This window comes from Balaenoptera ricei, chromosome 13 (assembly GCF_028023285.1).
Source record: "Balaenoptera ricei isolate mBalRic1 chromosome 13, mBalRic1.hap2, whole genome shotgun sequence".
Taxonomy (NCBI): domain Eukaryota; kingdom Metazoa; phylum Chordata; class Mammalia; order Artiodactyla; family Balaenopteridae; genus Balaenoptera; species Balaenoptera ricei.
The window spans coordinates 31368478-31393044 of record NC_082651.1 but is presented as its reverse complement, the minus strand read 5'-3'; the positions used below and the strand labels follow the sequence as shown (position 1 = coordinate 31393044).

At 44.1% G+C, this 24567-nt stretch overlaps 2 protein-coding genes across 5 annotated transcripts in view; one reads left to right on the top strand and one right to left on the bottom strand.

The window, feature by feature from the left end:
- Positions 1-13870, bottom strand: part of SLC4A5 (solute carrier family 4 member 5) — a 126529-nt gene extending 112659 nt beyond the window's left edge. For 2 of the 4 annotated variants that reach the window (XM_059942567.1, XM_059942570.1), the window contains exons 1-2: positions 9794-9863; positions 8254-8446 (exon numbers count right to left, since the gene is read on the bottom strand). The gene's annotated coding sequence lies outside the window, so the exon portion shown is untranslated. Of the gene's footprint in view, positions 1-6755; positions 6819-8253; positions 8447-9793; positions 9864-13810 lie in introns of those variants that run through there. The other 2 variants (XM_059942568.1, XM_059942569.1) reach the window with 2 other exon arrangements.
- Positions 1162-1653, top strand: LOC132376919 (chromobox protein homolog 1-like). Its single transcript, XM_059942833.1, has one exon. It carries the CDS (start codon positions 1162-1164, stop codon positions 1651-1653), a length of 492 nt encoding a protein of 163 aa, XP_059798816.1.
- Positions 13871-24567: the final 10697 nt, after the last annotated feature.

Genomic DNA, 24567 nt, shown 5'->3' with positions numbered 1-24567 from the left:
TTAAGAGGTAAAAATAACTAGGTATAAAATTAATAAGATACAAGGATGTAATGTACAGCATAAGGAATATACACAATATTTCATAATAACTTCAAATGGAGCGGGCTTCCCTGATGGCGCAGTGGTTAAGAATCCGCCTGCCAATGCAGGGGACATGGGTTTGAGACCTGGGCCGGGAAGATCTCACATGCCGTGGAGCAACTAAGCCCGTGCGTCACAACTACTGAGCCTGTGCTCTAGAGCCTGCGAGCCACAACTACTGAAGCCCGCACACCTAGAGCCCGTGCTCCACAACAAGAGAAGCCACCACAATGAGAAGCCTGTGCACCACAATGAAGAGTAGCCCCCACTCGCCGCAACTAGAGAAAGCCCGCGAGCAGCAACAAAGACCCAACACAGCCTAAATAAATAAATAAATAAATAAATCTATTTTTTAAAAAAACAAACTTTAAATGGAGTATAATCTTTAGAACTATCGAATCACTATGTGGTACACCTGAAATTATAACATTATAACTCAACTCTACCTCAATTTTAAAAAATGTATTTATTTTATTTATCTTTGGCTGCGTTGGGTCTTTGTTGCTGCACACCAGCTTTCTCTAGTTGCGGCGAGCAGGGGCTACTCTTTGTTGAGGTGTCAGGGCTTCTCATTGCGGTGGCTTCTCTTGTTGTGGAGCATGGGCTCTAGGCACGTAGGCTTTAGAAATTGTGGCACGCGGGCTCAGTAGTTGTGGCTTGCCGGCTCTAGAGCGCAGGCTCAGTAGTTGTGGCACATGCTTAGTTGCTCCGCGGCATGTGGGATCTCCCCAAACCAGGGCCCGAACCCATGTACCCTGCATTGGCAGGCGGATTCTTAACCACTGCGCCACCAAGGAAGTCCTCTCTCTCAATTAAAAAAAATAATTCCAGATGCTGGTGGCGGCAGCGCAGAGTGCCAGGCTCTTTTGTTTGGCTGAGGGAAGGGCGGTTGGCCGGCGCCTGCGGAACGCCGCTTCAGTGAGGGGCTCGACCGCGGTCACCTGGCCTGTTGCTTTCCTGGTCCCCACTCCCCTGGCCGGCTGGACAAGACGCACCGGGAGTGCGGCACTGATTCCTCTCGGGTTCAAGGGCACTGCTCTGAGCAGCGTCATCCTTTATACCAGAAAGCTGGCGGGCACCATGGGGAAAAGACAAAACCAGAAGAAAGTGGAGGAGGTGCTAGAAGAAGAGGAAGAAGAATATGTGGTGGGAAAAGTTCTCCACCGCCGAGTAGTAAAGGGCAAAGTGGAGTACCTCCTAAAGTGGAAGGGGTTCTCGGATGAGGACAACACATGGGAGCCAGAAGAAAACCTGGATTGCCCCGACCTCATCGCCGAGTTCCTGCAGCCACAGAAAACAGCACATGGGACAGATAAATCAGAGGGAGGCAAGCGCAAAGCTGATTCTGATTCAGAAGATAAGGGGGAGGAGAGCAAACCAAGAAGAAGAAAGAGAGTCAGAAAAGCCACAAGGCTTTGCTCGGGTTTGGAACCCGAGCGGATTATTGGAGCTACAGACTCCAGTGGAGAACTCATGTTCCTGATGAAGTGGAAAAACTCTGATGAGGCTGACCTGGTCCCTGCCAAGGAAGCCAAAGTCAACGTGCCCACAGGTTGTCATATCCTTCTATGAGGAAAGGCTGATGTGGCATTCCTACCCCTCGGAGGATGACGACAAAAAAGATGACAAGAATTAACTCCCCTGAATACCAGCCCCTGTCACATCTGACTGTGGGTTTCAAGTGGGGAAAGAAAGAGTTCTACTTGTCTTGACACCATAGAGGTGGCTTGAGAAGATGTCCTTTGAAGAGCCAGTATAGTTTCTGTGCCCTACAGCAGCCCAAGTGCTTTAAAGCTGTTCCATGCTGTATAGTGTGCACACCCATCCCAGTGGAGGGGAAGGAGGGTCAGTGTTTCAAGGCAACCCATTCTGAACTTTGCTGAGAAAAGCAAAGGGCTTTCTATGAAGGACAAAACTTGCAGAATGGGATGTGGGAGAGCAAAAGATAATATAGGTCTTCAAAGAGCATCTCCACAACCCACAGCCTTCTTCCCAATAGTGTTAACTCTGCATTTTTACAGCATAGCATGTATGTAGTTTTTGAGTATTACTTTTGTATTATTATTTGGGGTGGGAGGGATGGGGTGGGAAAGAAGGGAGATGGGTTAGGGTCATTTTTGTTAAAATTTGGGGCCTGATTGGGGAAATGGTGAAACAAAGGAAAGAACAACTAATGATGATTTGGTTCTGTGTCCAGAATATTTCATCCTTTCAAAAAATGTCATTGGCAACCTAAATGAGGACTGTGAGAGACTGTTTAAAAGCTGTGAATGCCTGAAACTTAGAAGCCAAGGTGTTCCCTGCCTGAGCTTAATGCTGTTCCCAACAAAGGACTAAGCCAGTTAAGAAGTTACCAAAGCTGTCGTCTGTGGGATGGAAACTGGTTGAGGAGGAAAAGTCTTATTGGAGTGGATACACAGGCAGGTCATTCTGTCTTAGAGGTGATAATTCTTGAAATTGACAAGAAGACCCTTTCTTTTCCAATTATGAAGTTATAAATATCAGCTTCTCCACCCAAGCCACTGGCTGAAGTATTTGGGGAAGGGCAGAGGGTGGTATAGGAGGTGGGAGAGTAGGGAAAGACAAGGGCCGGTGCTCTTAGGGTGGAAAACTCTTGGAGCCTCTGTTTTTTGAACTTTGAAACCATTGGTGGCAGGATTCAGTCACTGACAGCACAAGTTCACTGAATCACTTCAAGAGCTGAATGATTTCAGAAGCCCTGGTCTCAGGAGAAGATTAAATTTTCATACTGGGGCAGTGGCTCACTTTAAAACAAAACAAATTATTTTAATCCTAAGAATTAACTAAAACCCAAAACTCTGTCTTGAATCATGAGATCCATCAGTTCTGACATCGTCTAGACCTGCATCTAGAACTCCATTGTAAAACATTTTTAGGCATGTGTTAGGTTTCTGTAAAAATTTTGTTTAAATGTTAAGCTTCATACCAACACTGTCAGTTTTTGTCTTAATAAAACTATAGATTTATAATCAAAAAAAAAATATTCCAAGTGACTGTCTTTGGGAATTAGAACTGTGGGGTGTGCAGAAAGCTGAGATGGAGTTCTGTTGCTTTTTATTATAAGCTCTTACATGTGTTACTTGATTTTTAAATTATGATTATATATTATTTTTACTTTAAACATTTTAAAACAAATAATTTAATATGTGCTCTTACTTTATGTGATAATTGTATTCCCTGAAAATCCATGGTTAAATCTGATTGTTCAAAATGAATCATGATATTCGGGAGACCTACAAAAAAAGAACCTTTAAGACAGTGGTTCTCAAACTTAAGTGGGCATCAGAGTCATCTGTGGGGCTGATTAAAACCTGGATTGCTCAGCCCTACCCCAGAGTTTCTAAGTCAGCAGATCCGGGGTGGAGCCTGAGAGTCTGCATTTCCAGCAAGCTTCCAGTTGATGCTGCTGATGATGATCCAAGGACCACACTTTGAGAACCATGGTTTTAAGGAAATAGCTCCTAATTTATATTTTCTATTAAACTGAATCACCATACATGGAGTTTGCTTCACATGAGGTTTACATACATAACAATATCACATCTTTTCATTCAAACTGGGCATTGTGAACTGGTAAGCTTAGTGAGAACACACTGCTAGCTCCAATAGGCTGGTGATTTTTTGAAAATCACCTCCTCAGGCATAGCATGAGGAGTAAAGAGAAGCTGAGTAACAAATCCTCTTTCTCACAAAGACCACCTCCAACCACAAAAGGGAAAGGCCATGTGACCTAGGCTGGCCAATAAAACACTCCCTAGTCCCCAGTCAGAGATTGATTCAGAGATGACCCCATGGCCAAAGCTGGACCAATCAGAATTCTTCCCAGGACATTTCCACTTGAGCCATCCCAAAACACTGCCTTGTTCTGGCTCTTGCTCTGGTTCTGGCATTGTGAAGCTTATAAGCTTGAGGGGCTACTATCTCGCCTGCCCTGTGGAAGGATGCATCCAAAGAAAGTAGAGAAACAGTTCTGATAACACTGTAACTCCCTGAGTCAGTTAATTCTGACTGGCCTTCTCAGTTGTGTTGAGCTGATAAATTCACTTTACTTTTTCTCATGTTTGAGTTGGGTTTCTGACACTTGGAGTCAATAGTTCCTGAATAATACAAATGAAGTAAGAGTTTTCCAACATGTTTTAAAAATGTGTTTTTTCATATTTGAAGTTCTATGGATTTTTCAGATTGGAAACCAAGCAAAAATGAATACAAAATGACAATACAGATGCAAATAGAGATGAAAACTCTCCAGGGCTACAGAAGTATGGAGCTATAATGTAGCTCGTATTCAGGTAGATGCATAACTTTCAGTTCTGCACTAGCTGAGACCATTCCCTCCTCACCTCCTCTGTGCTGGGTCCTGCATCCTCACAATTTGAGAGAAGCTCCCTTCCAGGAGTATGCAGAAGTATAAGAACCCAGGCTTCCCCAGATTCATCTTCAAAGGGAGCCATCCATTTAAAACAACTCAAGCAGAGTGTTGACCAAATGGAAAGTGTTTAGATTAATTACTGCTCTGATTGGCAGCTACATGGCCCACCATAAAAATTCCCAATCATGACCTAAACTTTGAAACAGAAGCTCTATCTCCACCATTTCATATAATATATATTAATTGGCTGTCAAATATTTGTTTTCATAATCTCATTTAATCCTGACTAAAATTCAGTGAGGTGCATAATTTTGATCTCCACGTTACAGATGAGGAAATGGAGATTCAGAAAATTAAGTAATTTTTCCTGAGTCACAGAGCCAAGCATGGTGGAGCCAAGAATCATATTGGATTCTCTGCTTCTGGGACCCAAGGAAGGAAGGAAGACAGGGAGGGAGAGAGGGAGGGAGGGAGGAAGAAGAGCAAAGAAACAAGAGATAGAGGAGGTCTGGAAGAAGCCTTCCACTTCTGGATTCCAGACCCTGCCTTAGGTCCCAACCATAAGCCCTCCCAATGGCCTTATACTAAACCCCATTTTCTCTTCAGCTAGCTTCAATTGATTTGAGTTACTTGCATCCAAAGAGTATTAACCAGTACAGCTATCCACCTCAATATGTTGCCAAAGGAATTGTGTTAGAACACAGCAGCCCCAGCATGTAGCAAATGAAAGAACTTGTAACAGCAGTTTTACCTATACCAGCCCCTCCACTGCCCAACTAGCTCACCATTATCCTCCCATCCATCTTTAGATCATAGATTGTCTTGGGGGATGAGCATGGCTTTACAGTGAGGGATCAGACCAAATTCTCTTCTGTCCCAAGTCACTTAAGGGCCCCATTCCACTTTACTGCCCCTGCCACCAGTGTGAAATCACATCTGGGAACCCTGCAATTCCAAACCCTACTGACAAAAATCAATGCCTTAAGCCTGTAAGGCTAAGGACAAGAGTGCCACACCAGTGAACACTCAGGGCCCCTGCACAAGTAGCCTTCATGTCCACTGCAGCAAGGAGGTGGTGATACAGCCAGTCTTATGGGCAGACAGTGTGTTTTGACCATCAAAACCCTGGTAATTGAATCACCTGCCATTTAAACACTCCCCCCACCCCACCCCCACCCCAACCTCCCTTCCACAAGGGCACATCAGTTCAGTCCAACAAACTCACTTTGTTCCAGATATTTGCACTAGACACTGCAAACAAAGAGAACAAAATAGTTTATTAGGGAAGAAGGGCAAAATATGGTAAAAAATCCTTCAGGTTAGACATTCATACCTCTGGAAAAAAAACTAGAAAAAAAGTTGTGCCACATTCATCAAAAGTCAGCCTTTTGGGAGCTTTTCCTCCCACCCCATCTTTTAAGCCATTTGACCTTATTATACTATCTAAGAACATGGGACTAGCCCAACATGGTATCCAGTGAACTCCTCTGATAGCCCGAAGTATTTGAGAAAAGGACCTCCCCAAGGGCTCCTCTGGGTTTATTTTGTGAACTGAATTGACAAGAATGACATGGGGTCATACTGGGCTTTAAAAAAACTAAGCTAGAAGCCAGAGAAAGGCCACCTTCACAACCGATAGTTTATCCATTGCCTCTGGGCTTAGCAGACCCCTAAAATGCATGCCCCGGGAGAGGAAAGAAAAACAAGCAAACAAAATATCCCTAAGCAAACTTTCAGTAACAAAACCAGGTACCATATCCAAAACCTAACAACAGAAATGTCTAATAAAAGGAGGCTAGCCATTATTCAGTTTCAATTCTGAGATGTTACATTAACAGATATAATCTATTTTCCCATAGTTTTCCGGGGAAGAGGCAAGTCTCAGGGGTTTTGCATACTTCATAAATACTTTAGTCAGTCTTGTAACTTTGGCAAAGACAATAGAAACTTATTTGCCTGGAAGAAAGAGTCTCAGTTCCATCAGATGAGAACAAAAGAGAACTCACCAGGGTGTCAGAGAGAATGAGTCTCCTGTCATTTCTGTTCATTTGGTGTGAGTTCCAAACCAATGAACTCAAGGCACCAAGATGACACACTATAATTTTTTAAAGGAAAGGCAAATATTCAATGCTCATTTGGAGGATTTACTCAGCTTTCATGCTATTCTCCTTCTCATGTGTGTAAAGCTCACTCTTAAATACTCTGTGCTCATACTGTAAAGCACATTTTCCCTTATCTGCATAGCTTTGTCTACTATCTCTGATGCTCCAAGCTGCAAACTTACCTTCAAGCTCTAAGCGTTGGAAACCACAATCCAAATCTCAGGGAGGCCAGAGCCACTCGTTCTGTTGCTCTTGGTTGGTGAGAAGGACTCTCTGTGATTTCCAGGCTGAACAGTATTTGGGGCATTGGAGATTGACTTGTGGGCTCAGTGGCGGCCAGCCATGTGACCAGGATGGGGGAAGGGACACTCCTGCAGTGTGAGGGACTGATGCCTGGTTGGCTGACAGACCAGGGTAGTGCAGGGTCTGAACAGAGCTGCCCAGGATCATAGCAGACATCTTTAAGTTTCTTCTTAGATTTTAACTTGGTGATTTTACATGGCAGTGTTGTTTCAGCCTGGATTTTGAAATGCTGGTTTATCTCCCTGCATGGTTTCTATCCCAGATCCTTTTGAATTCTGTCTTAGAGGGCTCTTAGAGGTAGAGGTCTAAGGGACCTTAGAGATGATCCAGTCCTGCCCCGGGGCCACCCATTTTATAGGCAGTTAGCAGCACTTCTAGGAGCCTGCAGAGGCCTGGGTGTGGAATGCATGCTGGAGTGACCAGGACTGGCTGGCACCAATATTACAGCTCACTTGAATATCTTCAACCGTTAGGTCATTAGAGCTTTGAGGACTGCTGAGATGCCAGTTAAATGGATCTTGTCACACTTCAGGTACCTAAATCTGCAGCTATCAGATTAGGGCATGGCTTAGAAATTACAGCAATTTGTACTTGTGGTCAATGAGTTTTTGTATAGACATGTGTACTTATGTTTATGTATCTCTATCACAATCTTCATAAAGTACTCCAAGATGATCTTTTTGGGATCAGGGGATGTCATGAGCTGGGGAGATCTTTGATCTCAAAGATCTTGAAGACTTCTGGAGACCAGAGCTGTATGGGTAAACTTTTAGTTCACATCTGCCACTCCACCCAAATGGTTTGTGCTGGCTGCCTGCTAAAAAAATGGGGGAGGTGGTGAAGAATGGAGGAAATGGTAGAGGTGGAAGTGATAGGTGAAATGGTAGAAGTGGCAATATGGTAGCTGGACATAAATGGAGGTGTTGGAGGTATAGATGGAGGTGGTGGAGGTGGAGGTGGTGGACGTATAGATGGAGGTGGAAAAGATGTAGATGGAGGTGGTGGAGGCAGTGGTGGTGATGGAGGAATGGGTGAGAAGACCTCCTAAATGATGGAGTAGGAGATTATTTTTACTATTATGCTGATGACCCTGGATGAATCTGACTTTCTGTGATTAGAAGTGTGAAATGGCGAAGCCTTGGCATTAGGAATCTGGAGAACTTTATTCTGTCCCCAAAGCTGTGTGACCTTGAGATAATACTTCACCTCTTTGGGCTTCAGTATCCTTGAAGCAGAATTGGCACTTAATAAATGGTGGCTTGTTTAGGGGAATTCATCTTTCTCCCTCCAAACACTTTACTCTTCCCTACAAAGTAGGAGTTTCTGTCCTTTCTGGAGCTTTGAGAAAAGTACTCTCCACTCACCTCTCTTACTTACTCTTGCTTAGTGGATGAGGAGTGGCTCATGTGCTTGATGAATTTGGGAGAATAAAATGGGCACGTGCCATGACTCAGATCCTTCTGAGAACTGCCTGCACCAGAGAAGGCCCAAGCTGCCCTCCTCTCCTCCCCTCTTCGCAGTAAACTTCCCAGGGCAGGTTCTTGTCCTGCAGGTACAGAGTCTTCCAGTGCTGGAAAGATAAGTTTGGTTCTTGGGGAAAGAGTTAGGAAGCCTGATTGTGGTTGTACTTTCTAAACCATATTCTCCAATCAGCTTTATCTGTTATGAAGTTATTTTAATCTCTAGCGGTTTGACCCCTGTGTCTTATTTCTCATTTGATTCCAAGCATAGAGAGAAAGACTGGGAACAAGGATCACTCTCAAATTCCAATGCTGGTGAACTAATGAGAGAGCCAGCATGGAGTTGATTGGACTAAACGGTCTCTAAGTTTCCTTCAAGCTCTAACATCCTGTGATTCTATGAGTCTATTTCTCTGGAAAAAAACCAAACTCTTAGCAAACAACTTCTTAATCTCTGACTCTCCTCCTTCCTGCTTCTCAATACAAAGAAGACCTCAAATCTTCAAACATCTTCCTCTCCTCCCCTCTCCACCAGCCCCTCGTGGCTTCATTTACTCCCTGTTCTGGTCTGGGCCCCATGATGAATCCCTTCACTCCTCCCTCAGTGATACCATAACCTCTGGCTCCTGCCCTGCCAATCTCTTGTTCTAGATCAGCCCACCCATTAACCTTCTCCTCCAGCACTGAACTCCCTTTCATCTCTGAAGAAAGCCTGTCTGCAGGGGGAGAGAACAAAGCCAATACACAGAGTGGCAGAGGGGTGTGTGTGTGTGTGTGCACGTGGGTGTGTGTGAGAGGGAGAGACAGACTGACAGACAGGATGGGGAGGGGGAGGGAGACCTAGCCCCATGATGCCTGTGGCCAACACCATCCCTGCCCTTCCCCATGATTGAGTTTTGTGAGCCAAAAACTGTTAAGAGAAGATCTGGCCATCCCCTTTCTCTCCTCTCCCTTCCCGCTGGCCTCTCTCCATGTTACTTCCAAGGAGACTGGTTCACCCAGCTGGCTTTAAGCTCTGGGATAAATTGGAGGCTTTCAGTCCTTCCTTATCACCAGAGTGGTAACAGTGGAGATCCACACTTAGGGGAAAGGGAAAAGTTGGACCCAGTCGTTCTCAGTCAGAGGTATCCCCCACCCAGGGGACATTTGGCAATATCTGGAGACATTTTTGGTTGTCACACTGAGAGGAGAGTACTTCTGGCCTCTAGCGGGTAGAGGCCAGGGATGCTGCTAACATCCTACATGAGACACCCCCCACAGCAAAGAATTAGCCGGCCCCAATTGGCGATGGTGCTGAGGTCGAGAAGTCCTGGATTAGACAGCTCAGCCCCCTCTGGTCTAGGCTCTAGGCTGTCTCTAACCCAGGCCAAAAGAGCATTCTACATGGGCCCATCTTGGTCTGGGCTCTACAAGGAAGAAGGAGGGGCAAAGATTCTTAGTAATTCGCAGTTTCTGACCTCTGTGCTTCCATTTCCTTTAGAGACCTGGTGGAGAGAGGTGGCTACTCGCAGGGACAGACCTCCTTCCATCTCCTGGCCAGATGCCATCTGAACTCCACCTGAGTTTAACATATGGCAGGGTTTAAACAGGTTTGACACAGGGTCCTGGCATGGGGGGCACAGTATGAAGAGAGAACAAGCCTCCTACCCTGGAGAGGTCTGCAAGGTTCAGGTCCTTGTGTTGGTGGGAATAAGGACACATTTCAAGGCCCCAGCAGGCCTATCTAGAACTTTTATCCATAAGAAATTCTCCATGAGCTGGGCAAGACTCACTCCAGTATGTATATTATTTGGCTCTCAGATTGTTTGTGCCAAGCTTTGGCAGGTGGTACAAGACTGGCTGCCCCAGATTCTTGTCAACTTTAGCTGCTTTTGAACTGTATCCAGGGTCAAGGAGGGAACATACTGTGATGGTGTCAAGTCTGCACAGGAGGGGAAAAAAAAAGATGGTATCTTAAAGGGAAGCTGAGATACCCAAAAGGCCAGGCTCAGGTTAGGCAGTGGCTGGGTCCTGGCCTTGCACATCTCCATCTACCCCCTGATCACTGCTGTGGCCTGTGGCCAGCAACATCAGAGACCTTAGCTCACTCTCCACCAGCCACACTGCATGTCCTGCTGTTCCTGTAACACCCCAAGCTCATTCCTACTCGGAACCTTTGCACTTACTGTTTCCCTAACCTTCAGCATGACTTGCTCACTTGTGTATTCAGCTCTCTGACCAAATGCCATCTACCCAAGAGGGGTCTCCCTGACCAGCCCATCTAAAATGCCCCTCTCTAGTCCTTAATTCTGCCTTCCTTGTCTATATGACGTTTCTACCCAAAATCATATTTTGTGTTTGTTTATTCATTTATTGTCTGTTCCTTTAATATGGCAGGGATTTTGTCTTGTTCATGGATTTATCCCTGATGTCTAGAATAGAGGCTCACAAATGGTTGGGTTCAAATCCTGGCTCCACTAACTGTGGGATCTTGGGCAACTTACCTATCGTTTTTTTCCTTCATATTCCTCTGAAAATGAAGCTGAAAAATGAGAATAAGAATTATATCTGGGGCTTCCCTGGTGGCGCAGTGGTTGAGAATCTGCCTGCCAATGCAAGAGACACGGGTTCGAGCCCTGGTCTGGGAAGATCCCACATGCCGCGGAGCAACTAGGCCCGTGAGCCACAACTACTGAGCCTGCGCGTCTGGAGCCTTTGCTCCACAACAAGAGAGGCCGCGATAGTGAGAGGCCCGCGCACCGCAATGAAGAGTGGCTCCCACTTGCCGCAACTAGAGAAAGCCCTCGCACAGAAACGAAGACCCAACACAGCCATAAATAAATAAACAAAATAAAAATTAAAAAAAAAAAAAAAAAAAAAAAAAAGAATTATATCTGCCTCGAGGGTTGTTATGAGAACTGATTGAATCAATGTATATAAAATCTTAGGTCAGGGCTTCCCTGGTGGTGCAGTAGTTAAGAATCCGCCTGCCAATGCAAGGGACACGGGTTCAAGCCCTGGTCCAGGAAGATCCCACATGCTGCAGAGCAACTAAGCCCGTGCGCCACAACTACTGAGCCTGCATGCTAGAGCCCGCGAGCCACAAATACTGAAGCCCGTGCACCTAGAGCCCGTGCTCGGCAACAAGAGAAGCCACCACAATGGGAAGCCCACGCACCGCAACGAAGAGTAGGCCCGCTCTCCGCAACTAGAGAAAGTCCGCGCGCAGCAACGAAGACCCAACGCAGGCAAAAATAAATAAATAAAATTAATTAATTAATTAAAAAAAAAACTTAGGTCAATGTCTGGGCCACAGGAAATAATTAGTATTAACTATGAATATTATTATAATTATTATACTCCCAGGAAGCTCACGACCTGTGTATTCTGGGGAGTGGGGAGTGGCATTCCTGGCAGCTTGCAGGAATGAAGCAGTCATTGTTACTTCTCCAGGAACCAAGATCCCCCTGCAGGCTCTCAACCAGTCCTTCTCTCTCCTCTGCACCTGCTCTCTGTTGCCCTCTGGAGGTCCTGGTTGGACACTGGTGAAAGCTAACCATGTTAGGGACTCTGCGGATGATGTATTTCCTAGGGAAGAATGAGGCTTTACTGGATGGCAGCCCCCTTACTTAAGTTTGGCCCTTGACAAAACCGCCAGTGGAGCCATCATTTGGCAAACATGATTGGAAATCACTGAGACCACAGAAGAACTGTGGGTACCTAGGAATTCATCTCTCAGACCCCAAGAGGGACACAGAGAAAGGCCACCCCTCCCCTCCCCCAGGCTGCACTTCCTGAGCCAGGGGACAATGCTCTGGCCACCTGAGCCAACCTAAGACACACTGTAAAGCCACTCCTCAGATGAGCCAATGCCTCCTCCAGCCTGATAGTTTCTTTGCCTCCTTTTCTTTCCCCAAAATAGCCAGACTATTCCATGTTTTGCCTCAGGGAGCGTGTATGAAAGCAGGAAGCAGAGACAAAATGAGCCTCTTCCCTTAGAGGAAGAGAAAAGACTCCTGGCTAACCCAGACTGAAGTGTAGGAGAGGATGTTCATGAGAAAGATCAAGGCTGTCCCCTGCCCCTCATTCAAGGCTGCATGGAAACATGGAGGGGGACTCTGAGCTCTGCAATGACCTGCAGGCACCAGTGAACTAGGACTATATGGAACAAGAACAAATGACATCAAGTGTAGGGACCTATGTAGGCCCCTAAAAGTCTAGAACCCTGCAGTGCACCTCACTCCGACCGCAAAATGGAAACCACGAGGGACACTCAGAACAGACAGGGATTAAATGTCAGCACCTTTTAAAAATGAGGGTTCAAAATATAGATGGAGAGTTTTAGAGACTCATGTTTCTTACAACCTTGAGTGCAGGGACCAAAACTGGTATTCCAAAGGATAGATTTTTTTTAAGAAAATAGTGTCGGGGAAATGCACTATTTCAAAGATGACACTTAGAGGAGAAGTCTGGGCAGCAGACAAAGGCAGAAATCTAATCATTTGCTGGACTCAGCACATTTATCTCTGCTCTGAAATCAAATGTGATTGTCCCTTAATACTGCGGTTGAACTTGCAGCCCAGGTTGCCTTGGACAATCACCAGGTGCCCTGTTGTCTTGGCTTCATTATCAGCAGTTCCCTCTTTCATTCTCAAAAGGCATGCAGTCTGGGCAGTAAGTTATATGGTTACTCTGCTCAAGATTTTTAAATGAGTGATCCCATGGGCTGACCAACTCTTAGTGAGGTGCTATGAAATAGAAAGGAAGGATTTCCAGGCAGGGGTGGCTGGAGGCTGTGGCACAATGAAGCTCTGGAGGGGCTGAGAATCTCACCCGGACAGGAAAGGAAGGGGCACGTGTTACATGATGAGAGGAGCTGTGGTGAGGTTGAAGGTCAGGTGCTGTGTGGAGTTGAGAGGACAGTGGTGGGGGTGAGAGTGGGATGTTTGAACTTAATATTTCAGACATGGAGTAGTGCAGGGTAATGGCATGGTCTGAGTTATGACCACGGGAGCAGGTAGGAGAAATGGAACCTGATTGCATTTGGGGATAGGAATTGGGCAACTAACAAGAGACGTGGAAGCAGGACTGGCTACTCTATACCTTTTTGCTCCTATTGAATTTTGAATCTTGTTACTATATTACCTTTTCAAAAATACATAAATAAAATTAAAATATAAAGGAATCCAGGCTTCTAGGTCAACAGTGGAATCATTTTATCAAGTTTTTAAAGCCCCACTAGTAAAACAAGTTGCCTTTAAACATTTGAAAAGATGTTCAACCTTACTCACTTAAAAAAAAGAAAAATAGGCAAATTAGAGCCACAATGAAATATCATTTTTCACCTTCAGATTGGCAAATATCAAAAGGTTTCACAACAGCAGGAGTGGAAGGAAATGGGCCCTCTTCCACACAGCAGTTGGACAGATGGCAGATGGGTACAGGCTCTACGGCACCACTTCGGCAATATTCATAACACCTGAAAATGCACATACCTTTGGGTAGCAGCTATTCCTGTGTAGAAATTTATCTCACAGATACACTCCCACCTGTGGACAAAGACACATATGTGGTTTGAGGCAGTTACTCACCTTCCTGCACTTATGTCAGAGGGTTATCACGGGAATTAATTGATATAATGCATGGAAAGGATGTTAAAGAGAGCCTGGCACATAGTAAGTGCTCAGTAAATGCCGGCTGTTATTATTACAGCATTGTTCATGACAGCAAAACATTGGAAACAACATGAAAGTCTATCAATAGGGGACTGATAAAATAAGTTTTGTCTTTCATTGAAAAATCACAAAGATTTTAAATACAATGAGGATATTCTTTAAACAGTGCTATGGAATGACCTTTTAGAAATGTTGTTAAATGGAAAAAAAACAAAGTGTAGAGGAATGCTTGTGGTTTGTCACCATTTGTGTGTGGGTTGTGCCTATAGGTGCACAGTCTCTCCAGGGATGAAGTCACAAGAAACTGGCAACAGTGATGATTCCTGGGAGGGAAAGTGAGAGGCAGGAGCTCAAGGGCTACTGTATAACCTCTTGTACCTTTTATATTGTCCATCATAGGGATGTATTCTCTAGTCAAAAACAATTAAACAAATTGGGGTATATGTCCAAAAAGTTGAAAGCAGGGACTCAAATAGATACTTGTATGCCATTGTTTGTAGCAGCATTATTCACAGCAACCAAAAGGTGGAGACAACCCAAACGTTTATTGATAGGTGAATGTATAAACAAAGTGTGGCTTACTCATACAGTGGAATACTATTCAGCCTTAAAAAGGAAGGAAAGTCTGACACATGCTAAAACATGGATGAAACTTGAAGACATTAAGCTAAGTGAAATAAGCCAGTCACAAAAGGACAAATACTTGTATGATTCCACTTATAGGAGATACCTAGAATAGCCAAATTCGTAGAAACAGAAAGCAGAATGGTGATTACCTGAGGCTAGAACGGAGGAGAAATGGGGAGTTAGTGTTTAATGGGTACAGAGTTTCTGCTGGAGATGATGAAAAAGTTCTGGAGATGGATGGTGGTAATGATTCTGCAACAAAGTGAATTTACTTAACGCCACTGAATTGTACACTCAAAAATGGTTAAAATGGTAAACTTTATATTAGGTACATTTTATCACAAAAAACAATTAAATAATTTTAATAATAAAAATAGTCATTTTTAAAATTTTGATCGGAGTTATGTTAAATGCAGAGATTAATTATGAGGAGCTGCATTGAATGAGCCACAACAAAGAATGGTCCTATCGAAAAAAGGACTCGGTCTCCAAATCCTGGCATTTTTCCATGCCAGTTTACCCTGTTCCGCTGACTGGCTCTTGGGGGATTCATGGTACAGAGCAGAGGTGACAGGCTGAGCCAGGACCATGGGAGGAGGGCAGCTTCATCCAAGACAGGGAAGAAAATGGAAGGGAAGAGGTGACGGGTGGGGGCAGAAGTAGAGGAAATTTCTGCCAGACCACATAGACTTTCTCCATGAGGAATGTTGGGGGTAGATTTTGAGGGGGCTGGAAAAGCTTGGTCTTTGAGGGGAATCACAGAGGGGCCAGACCAGGGATGTGTAAAAGAACCATCACTTTCCTCTGAGGAGCCTGGTGAGGCTGGAGATCACAAATGTGTAGAGAGGATTTCCTCTCCTCTTGCCTCTTCTCCTTCCCCAGGCAACAACGCTGAAGGGGTTGCAGACCCCTGGTAGCTAAATAAGTGAGGAAGAGCAGATTCCCCATCCAGACCACCAACTACCATAGGCTTCTCTTCTTCAACAACACCAAGCTGGGATTGGGAAGAGGCCTCAGTTTTAAGTTGAAACTGAAGTTTGGGTTATTATTGGGATGGACATTATCATTACTGAAATAAGACTGAGACCAAGGGTGACCAAAACAATCATGTGACTTGTCTAAATTTCATCCAGTGGCAGAGCAAGATCTAGACCTACAGAATAAATTTTAAAAAGCAACAAGAGGCAGAAATCAAGTTACTTTCTGATTTTATCTGATGAGTCATGCTTATTCAATGGAATAGTTACACAGTATTATTTTCAGTTGTTAATTGAAATGCATGTATCTTGCATCTCCCCCTAGATTGTGAGTTCCCTGAAGGCAGGTCCCATGTGCTATTTATCCTCATACTGCCCCCACAGCCTAGCAAAGTGCCTTGTATGTACACAGTGGGCACTGAAATGGCTGCTGACCAAGAGGGCTTACCCCATAGGAAGCAGCACCGGGCCATTAGTGTGCTTATACAGTACCTAGCACAGAGCAGGTGAGCAACAAGACCTGGTTGAGTTGAAATGACTCTTCCTAAAGAGAGAGCCTGTGTTCTAGGAAGTCTGATATAAAATGAAGTTGTTCTCACACCAGTCAGAATGGCCATCATGAAAAAATCTACAAACCATAAATGCTGGAGAGGGTGTGGAGAAAGGGGAACCCTCTTGCACTGTTGGTGGGAATGTAAATTGATACAGCCACTATGGAGAACTGTATGGAGGTTCCTTAAAAAAACTAAAAATAGGACTACCATACGACCCAGCAATCCCACTACTGGGCATATACCCTGAGAAAACCATAATTCAAAAAGAGTCATGTACCACAATGTTCATTGCAGCTCTATTTACAATAGCCAGGACATGGAAGCAACCTAAGTGTCCATCCACAGATGAATGGATAAAGAAGATGTGGCACATATATACAGTGGAATATTACTCAGCCATAAAAAGAAACGAAATTGAGTTATTTGTAGTGAGGTGGATGGACCTAGAGTCTGTCATACAGAGTGAAGTAAGTCAGACAGAGAAAAACAAATACCGTATGCTAACATATATATATATGGAATCTAAAAAACAACAAAAAAATGGTCATGAAGAACCTAGGGGCAAGATGGGAATAAAGATGCAGACCTACTAGAGAATGGACTTGAGGATACGGGGAGGGGGAAGGGTAACCTGGGACAAAGTGAGAGAGTGGCATGGACATATATACACTACCAAACGTAAAATAGATAGCTAGTGGGAAGCAGCCGCATAGCACAGGGAGATCAGCTCGATGCTTTGTGACCACCTAGAGGGTTGGGATAGGGAGGGTGGGAGGGAGGGAGACGCAAGAGGGAAGAGATATGGGGACATATGTATATGTATAACTGATTCACTTTGTTATAAAGCAGAAACTAACACAGCATTGTAAAGCAATTATACTCCAATAAAGATGTTTAAAAAAATAAAATAAAATGATGTTGCAGGTTGCCCAGACTTAAGGTAAAAGAGGCAGAGATGAAGGAGGTGTGGATGGTCATTTTCTATTTCTCTGTTAGGGCTGTTCTTGTACTGGATTAAGGAGAGGAAGGCTAAAACACAAGAGGAGGGTGAGTCAGACCTAGTTTACGACCTGTTATACCAGAAGTGAGTATTGCAGTGCCTTATTAGGCCTCAAACCAAGCTGAATTCATTTTTTATTAAGAGAATCTTAAAGGGCTCCTGTCCTCAAGGTTATATAAAATCATCCTAATCATGTACTTTTGAGATAATAAATCAATAGAAGCACAGAGCCCAATTCTTTAGATAGGGAAGTATATCTCAAGTAGCTCAAGGAGCAATCTTTTCTACAATGAAGGTTGAGAAAAGGAAACCCAAGACCAGTTGATTCTGGTTTGGGGAGTGATAACATTGGAGAACACACTCTACTGTCTGATTCTTGTTATGACATCGCTCATGCTGAAGTTATCTCCTTTGTTGGCATGGCCTCCATCTCTGTTGGGAGGTAAAAGAGATGTTTGAGTGGCTTCATTATTAAGTTTAAGTACTTCATTACTGCCTCTCTGGGAAAATGAACTTGACTGAAAGGATAGTGGGCAAGCATTCAGTCAAGCAACAAACCACTTACTGAGTGCCTGCAATTGATGGGGAAAGATGTCTCTCCTTAGACTGGTCCATCCAAAATAAGTTGGGGGGTGAGAGGGAGAAAGATCATAGTTGGTGGGTCTTTAGGGTACTCCTGAGGTAATCCCTCAGCTCATGAGCTGACAGCTCAGTTCCAAATTCCAGGATGCCTGCTTAGAGAGAGAGTAAAACATACTTTCTCAGGGACAAAAGCCCACAGAGCCAAGGGCTCTGGGTTTCTGAGTCAGAATGTCACCAAGGGCTGGGTGACACTTTCTTTAGAAAGCCATCTGATCTTCAGGGGTCCTGATACAGTACTATGCAGCCTGTTCCATCTAGGGAGACAGATGTGGACTCGCCCCCCCTCCCCCGGCCTCTCATGCATCCCTCCCTCTTACTCCCTCAAGAGCCCGAGAAGCGGGTCCTTCATAAAAGGGCGCCTCCCTCAGGCCTGAAAGCTTAACTGAAGTGGGGATTTTTGTACAAGTCCCATGTTTCCTGGATTCTTAGGCGCCTCCAAAAAGATGCTATAAATAATCATTACTGAACTGGAAGAAGCGTGAAGTAGGCACAGGACCAACCTCTGTGACTTCCATGGCTGAAAAGCATGGATTGAAGAGGGGTAGTTAGACCTCCATGCAGAGAATATAACTATTCTCAGCCCCTCACTGTAGAAGTCTGACACTGTACAGATGCACACACGCATACATGATCCCTTCTCTGAAGGCAGAGATGGGAGCACAGAAAAGCAACACTACTATAGAACAAACTGGTCATTCTCTTACTTGTCCTTTACCGTGTTGGAATAGTTATAGATTAATTTAAACAATTAGATTGTCTCTTATCTTTGCTCTCTAAGTCTTGCACAGACCTTTAGCAAAAAGCAATAATGTTCTCACGTGACCCTTGGTGGGCTGGGGATTCCTGCCTATACTACTCAGTTCTTTCACTCACATCCCCAAACCAAAACCTACAACCAAGCTGTAACTCCATATATTTAAAATTCACTCTACTCACCCCCAGTGCAGCGGCCTGTTGCTCCTGGGCCCTTGAATCCAATCTCTTTAAGGTGGGCCTTGCATTTGGAACCCACTCGCTGCTCCTTTTTCTACCTCTGCTATTAAGATAGCCCCTCCACTATTGCTTCACCAACCATCTATTTTAGAATCAAAAGGTCTTTGTCTATTCATAGACACTGTAAAAGTAACGTTCATTTTATGTTTTTTAATCTACTGTCTGTGTCTTCCATGATTCTCATTGGCTTATCTAATCAGCATGTCCTAGGGAGGCTTATTATTTGCTGGTTTAGCTTGTCCAAGCACAACAGGGCCAGCCGAGGCATTTACTCAGGGAGAATCAGCTTCTTAAAATAGGCAATCCTCGGGAAGGATGTCAGACCTTTTGCCTCTTCTCTCCATAAGCCTGAGATTAAGGGGAATGTTCCACATCCCACTGCCACTCCAGCTCTGCAAACCCCAATTCCTGACTTTTCAGAGAAGGATACAGAAACGGAAAACCAAAGAACAAACCAAACCCTGCAAGAAAAATGTTGCATACTTTCTGATTTTTCTAGGTTTTATGCTGATTTTTGCCCTCATTTTATTACTTCCTTCTTCGTAAGTAGGAAACATAAGATGAGGGAGCAATAAGTGGAAAATAGGAAGTTTGGAGAGAGGAGAGAAAGGAGAGACAGTGAATGAGAAGTGAAAAGAAAAGAAGCAAGTGGGAGTGGGAGGCCAGGCACCAGCGCAGGGAGGGGGCAGGAAGCATGCTGGGAAGTCTCTGGCAGTTTCGGCATCTCCAGGAACCAAGCACTGGGCTTGGTACTACACATACCTTCCCTTATTTAACTTCCTCAATGGTTCTGCCAGGACAGCATTTTCATCCCCAACCTTGTAGACATAGAAACTCAGGTTCAGAGAATACAATACTTGCCCATGGACTCATAGAAATAGGAGGAAGAGGAGGGGCTGGAAGCTCCATTGAAAAATGAACTCCACTCCTCTTATTCCACAGGCCCTTCTGTGGATTTTCTGTGTCTTCAGACCTGTATTTCAGGGTTTACTTCCCTTTCACGTACGAAATGTATCTCCTGGTTTAAAGTCTTACTTTATTCCTAGATCATGTGGAGTTTTCCCTCAATGGAAAAGCCACACTCTTGGACCTAGTCCTGCCTGCAGGAGACAGTGGAAAATGTTCTGGAGGCCATGGCTGAGCCATCGCATTAACTGTACATCCTAGTTCTCTTCACAATCCAAGGAATGAAAGACTAGCAAGACTACGATGACCAACTCATCCCAGTTTGCCTGAGACTTTCCTGGTTTAAGCACTGAAAAGTCCAGTGACCAAGGAAACCCCTCAGGCTCAGGCAGACCAGGACAGCCTAGGCCAGAAGACAGACAGACTTTTGCGTCAGGGAGTTTCCAGCAGGCCAGAGATTAGACAAATTCACAAGCAGAAGAGTGTGAGGCCCCTAAAGAAGTACAAAGAGAGGAAGGCATTCAGTAAAAGAGAAACTACATGTGTTTGGAGAATTAATTCATTCCACAAATGGTCATTTCTTGCCTTCTAAGAGCATCTGAGGCAGAGGGAAGGAGCCACATAAATGAAGAACTGAGAGGTGGAAGAACACAGTATATCCTGGGAACATGGATGAGGTTTCCCTGGCACAGGGCAAATTTGGGGAGAAAAAGGTTTGGGCCTGTAAGATAGGCTGCGCCATTCTAGAGAGAGGAATAAACATCAGCAAATGTGTCTAACTCAAAGGAATGTGGAATGGGACTTTGTACAAGAATGGAGTAATTGGCATCAGAGTAGACTGTAGCACAGGTGGGAAGACCAATGGGGACATTACTGTCAAGCATTCAAGTGAAACCCTTTGGTTTCTACACACCCAGGTTTTGTCTAAACCATTTGGACATTTACTTCAGATTATTTTAGCTTCTAATTTTTGTTTTTGACTTCACAGAGGTATTTGAAGGTGAGCTTTATCCTGGATTGGGGAGGGAATAAGAAGATATGGGATAGGTAGCCTTCCCTCCAGGATGCACAAAGGGAACAGGTTTGCAGGCTGAGGATCCTTCCTGATGGAGGACATAGGAAGGGAACTGCCCTGGCAGCAAAATGCTTTCCTCCTTGTGTCCAGTGTCCACTGAGAGTTGGCTGGAGCACTGCCTGTGCCTCTCTCCAACCCTAATGCAACTGCATTTTTTGTGTGTGTGAATTGACATTCATATACATGTTTATATTGGTGTATTTCCCTTTCCTTATTTATTTATAGGAATTCTTTACCATATATTGTAAATATTTTTCTGTGTTTGTCATTTGTCATTCATTCTTGTTTATGGTCTTTTTCTTCTTTTCCTTACAGAAGTGTTTAGTTTGTGTGTGTGTGTGTGTGTGTGTGTGTGTGTGTGTGTGTGAATTTTAAGGAAGTCAAATTTACCCATATTTTTCTTTAAGGTTTCTAGGTTTGTTGTCAATCTCAGAAATGCTTTAACTATCCCCAAGTTTATGTACACCTATATTTTCTTCTAGTTCTTTTCTGGTTTTGTTTTTTCTGGACTTTAATTTGGTATATGCTATAAGATAAGGATTTAACTTTATTATTTTTCCCAAGTGTTACATCGTCATTTGTCAAACTTTGTACCCTGTCCCCACTGGTTCAAAATACTACCTTTCTCACATACTAAATATTTCTGTGTGCTGAGTCTGTGCTCATCCAACCATCCTGATAGCATGTTCTATACTCGGTCTCCTTTTGCTACTACCTACTCTCCTCTCAAGCCACTGTGTTCTGACTGCTGCCCCCATGGTGCCACAAACATTTCTCTAGCAAAGCTCATCATCAGACTCCTAATTGAAAAAGTCTGTGGATGCTTTTCAGGTCTTTTCTTGATGGATCTCTCTGTACATTTGACATTGTTGGCAATTCTTTCCTTCTTGAAATCCCTTCTTTTGGGGTGATTTTGTTTGCCTGTTTGTTTTGGTAAATTTGGGGGACTTCTTGGTCATTGGGTATGTGCATCTTCATCTTTGTTAAATAACACCACAGTGTTTTCCAGAGGCGTTGTAGCAGTGTGCCATAGTCTAATTAGATCAAAGACAAAGTTGGTAGATCTGGGACACTCTGGGTCTCTGCCCCCTGGCATTTGCTCAGTTCCCCTCTTTTACCTTCTCCCCACAAATTTTCTCCTCTCTCTTGTGAGCTTGCATTCTGCTGCTGGCCTGAGCCAACTCCACCACCATCACCACTCTTCCCCGAAAAACAAACCAGTTGAGAGCTTTAAAGACTCACCTTCCTAAAACCTAATTTTTGCATTTTGTTCCCTGTTCCAGAATCAACAGAGTCAAATAAAGTCTGAACTCCTTGGATTGGCACCCAAGGCCCTCCCCTGCCTGGCTTCCTCATTTTTTCCAAGACTTATCTCCCCCCACTCCCAAAGGGGGTGCACTTGAATCCAACCAAGGGAACTCACCCTGCTGGTGAGGGTGTAAACCAATACAGCCACTCTGCAAAAACAATGTGGCAATGTTTAATAAAGATGAAAATATACATACTGAATGACCAAGCAATTTCACTTGAGTATGTGTGTACCAGGGCACATGAACAAGGATGTTTACATAGCATTGTTTGTAGGTGCTCAAACATGGAATCAACCCAAATGTCTATCAAGAGTAGAATGCATAAGTATGTTCCAGTCTCTGCACCCTTCTTCACTCTGTCCCCCCACTGACCCTAGGTCAGTGGGCATGTTTCTTTTTCAGACATATCTTCATTTAAAACAGGAGCCCAACTACTTACTTCCAAAATAGAAAGTTAGGATATTTTTCCACTGAAAACTGAATTTCCAATATCATTGTATTAATATGTAGGAAAATTCTCTTTAACAAGCTGTGATCATGTTTTATCATTCTGTTAACCTAAGTGCTCCTTTTCTTTTTAAATTAACTGTAGGGGGCTTCCCTGGTGGCGCAGTGGTTGAGAATCTGCCTGCCAATGCAGGGGACATGGGTTCGAGCCCTGGTCTGGGAAGATCCCACATGCCACGGAGCAACTAGGCCCATGAGTCACAACTACTGAGCCTGCGCGTCTGGAGGCTGTGCTCCGCAACAAGAGAGGCCGGGACAGTGAGAGGCCCGCGCACCATGATGAAGAGTGGCCCCCGCTTGCCGCAACTAGAGAAAGCCCTCGCACAGAAACGAAGAAGACCCAACACAGCCAAAAAAAAGAATTAACTTTAGGGTTTCCTGGGTGGCGCAGTGGTTAAGAATCCGCCTGCCAATGCAGGGGACATGGGTTCGAGCCCTGGTCCGGGAAGATCCCACATGTTGTGAAGCAACTAAGCCCATGCACCACAACTACTGAGCCTGCGCTCTAGAGCCTGCAAGCCACAACTACTGAGCCCGCGCGCCACAACTACTGAAGCCCACGTGCCTAGAGCTCATGCTCCACAACAAGGGAAGCCACTGCAATGAGAAGCCTGCGCACCACAACAAAGAGTAGCCCCCGCTCGCCCCAACTAGAGAAAGCCCGCGCGCAGTAACGAAGACCCAACACAGCCAAAAATAAAATAAATAAAATAGATTTTTAAAATAATAATAATAAATTAACCTTTAAAAATGTATACACGTTAAATGGAGTATAATCTATAAAAGTGTTGAATCATTATGTTGTACACTTGAAACTAATATTGTAAATGGACTATACTTCAATAATAAGTAAATAAATAAAATAGCATATGTTAGAAATAATAAAATAATATTTATATACAGTAAAATCCATTCTCCTTTGGGGTTCAAGTCTATGAGTGTTTAATGCATACAGCTTATCCTTTGTTTGTTTTTTTTTACAAAGGAGTATAAAGATGGGTTTAAAGTAATTTTTCTTAGATACTGTTCACTGGGGCTTTGGAAAACAAAGTTTGACTTCACAACTTAGTAGGCAGGTTGAGTTCATGAAAGTGTAGTTCCACCTATTGGTCCTTCCTCAACTGTTTAAGTAGGTACTGACTGCCTGCCAGGATGGCCAGTCCTAGGCTGACCCTTTCCACTAAGATCAGAAGGATGGCTCCTGACAAAACAGGACTGGCTTTTACTCTTTATAGGAAATTGACAAGCTGTTGCTGCAGATGAAGGATCCAGCCAAGGATATTTCAAAACCAGGTGCCCCTGGCTGCCAAGTACAAAGGTGACCTAAAACTCCAGAGGAGGGTCTGCCATATCTGAGCTACCTTGTCTTCTAGAAAGTGTCAAGATTGGATGGCATAAGCATTGAGGGAGAGTGAATACTTGTCCCCTCACTTCTCCAAGAAAGGCAGGGAACATTGAACCAGTAATCATATAGTTTTCAAAGTACATTTAATCAGCTAAATTAACTGTTTAACCATAAGCCATTTGCTCTGACATTATGCAAAAAAAGTCAAAATTGTCATTGTTAGAAAAAAAGCCTAGAAATACCTACCTAGTGGTAGACCAGCCACTACCTTGCCCACCCCTTTCACCCCTTCCCACTCCAGTTGTTTTACCTTTCTACTTCAATGGGTGACTTCACAAAAATGGGATGCTAGGCCTCACCAAGATGGTGACCTTGACAGCCAGCCTCTCTGGGTGGGTAGGATTTAGCATCTCCTACAAGTCTCCAGGTGATGCTAATGTTGTTGGTCAGGGGACCATACTTGGAGAATCACTGCTCTAAATCTAACTAATAATTTATAGGAAATATGAAAGGTAGAGGAACCTATTAACACCATGAGGATGCATTAAAAAAACAGACTCAGAGAAATTGTTCCTTCAACAAATAAATTATAAGGAAAAAGCAAGCAAAAAAGAATCTAGGGATTAAAGGAAACAATACGC

Coding starts and splice junctions, on each gene's coding strand:
- LOC132376919 (XM_059942833.1), top strand. CDS start 1,162: ATGGGGAAAAGACAAAACCAGAAGAAAGTGGAGGAGGTGCTAGAAGAA.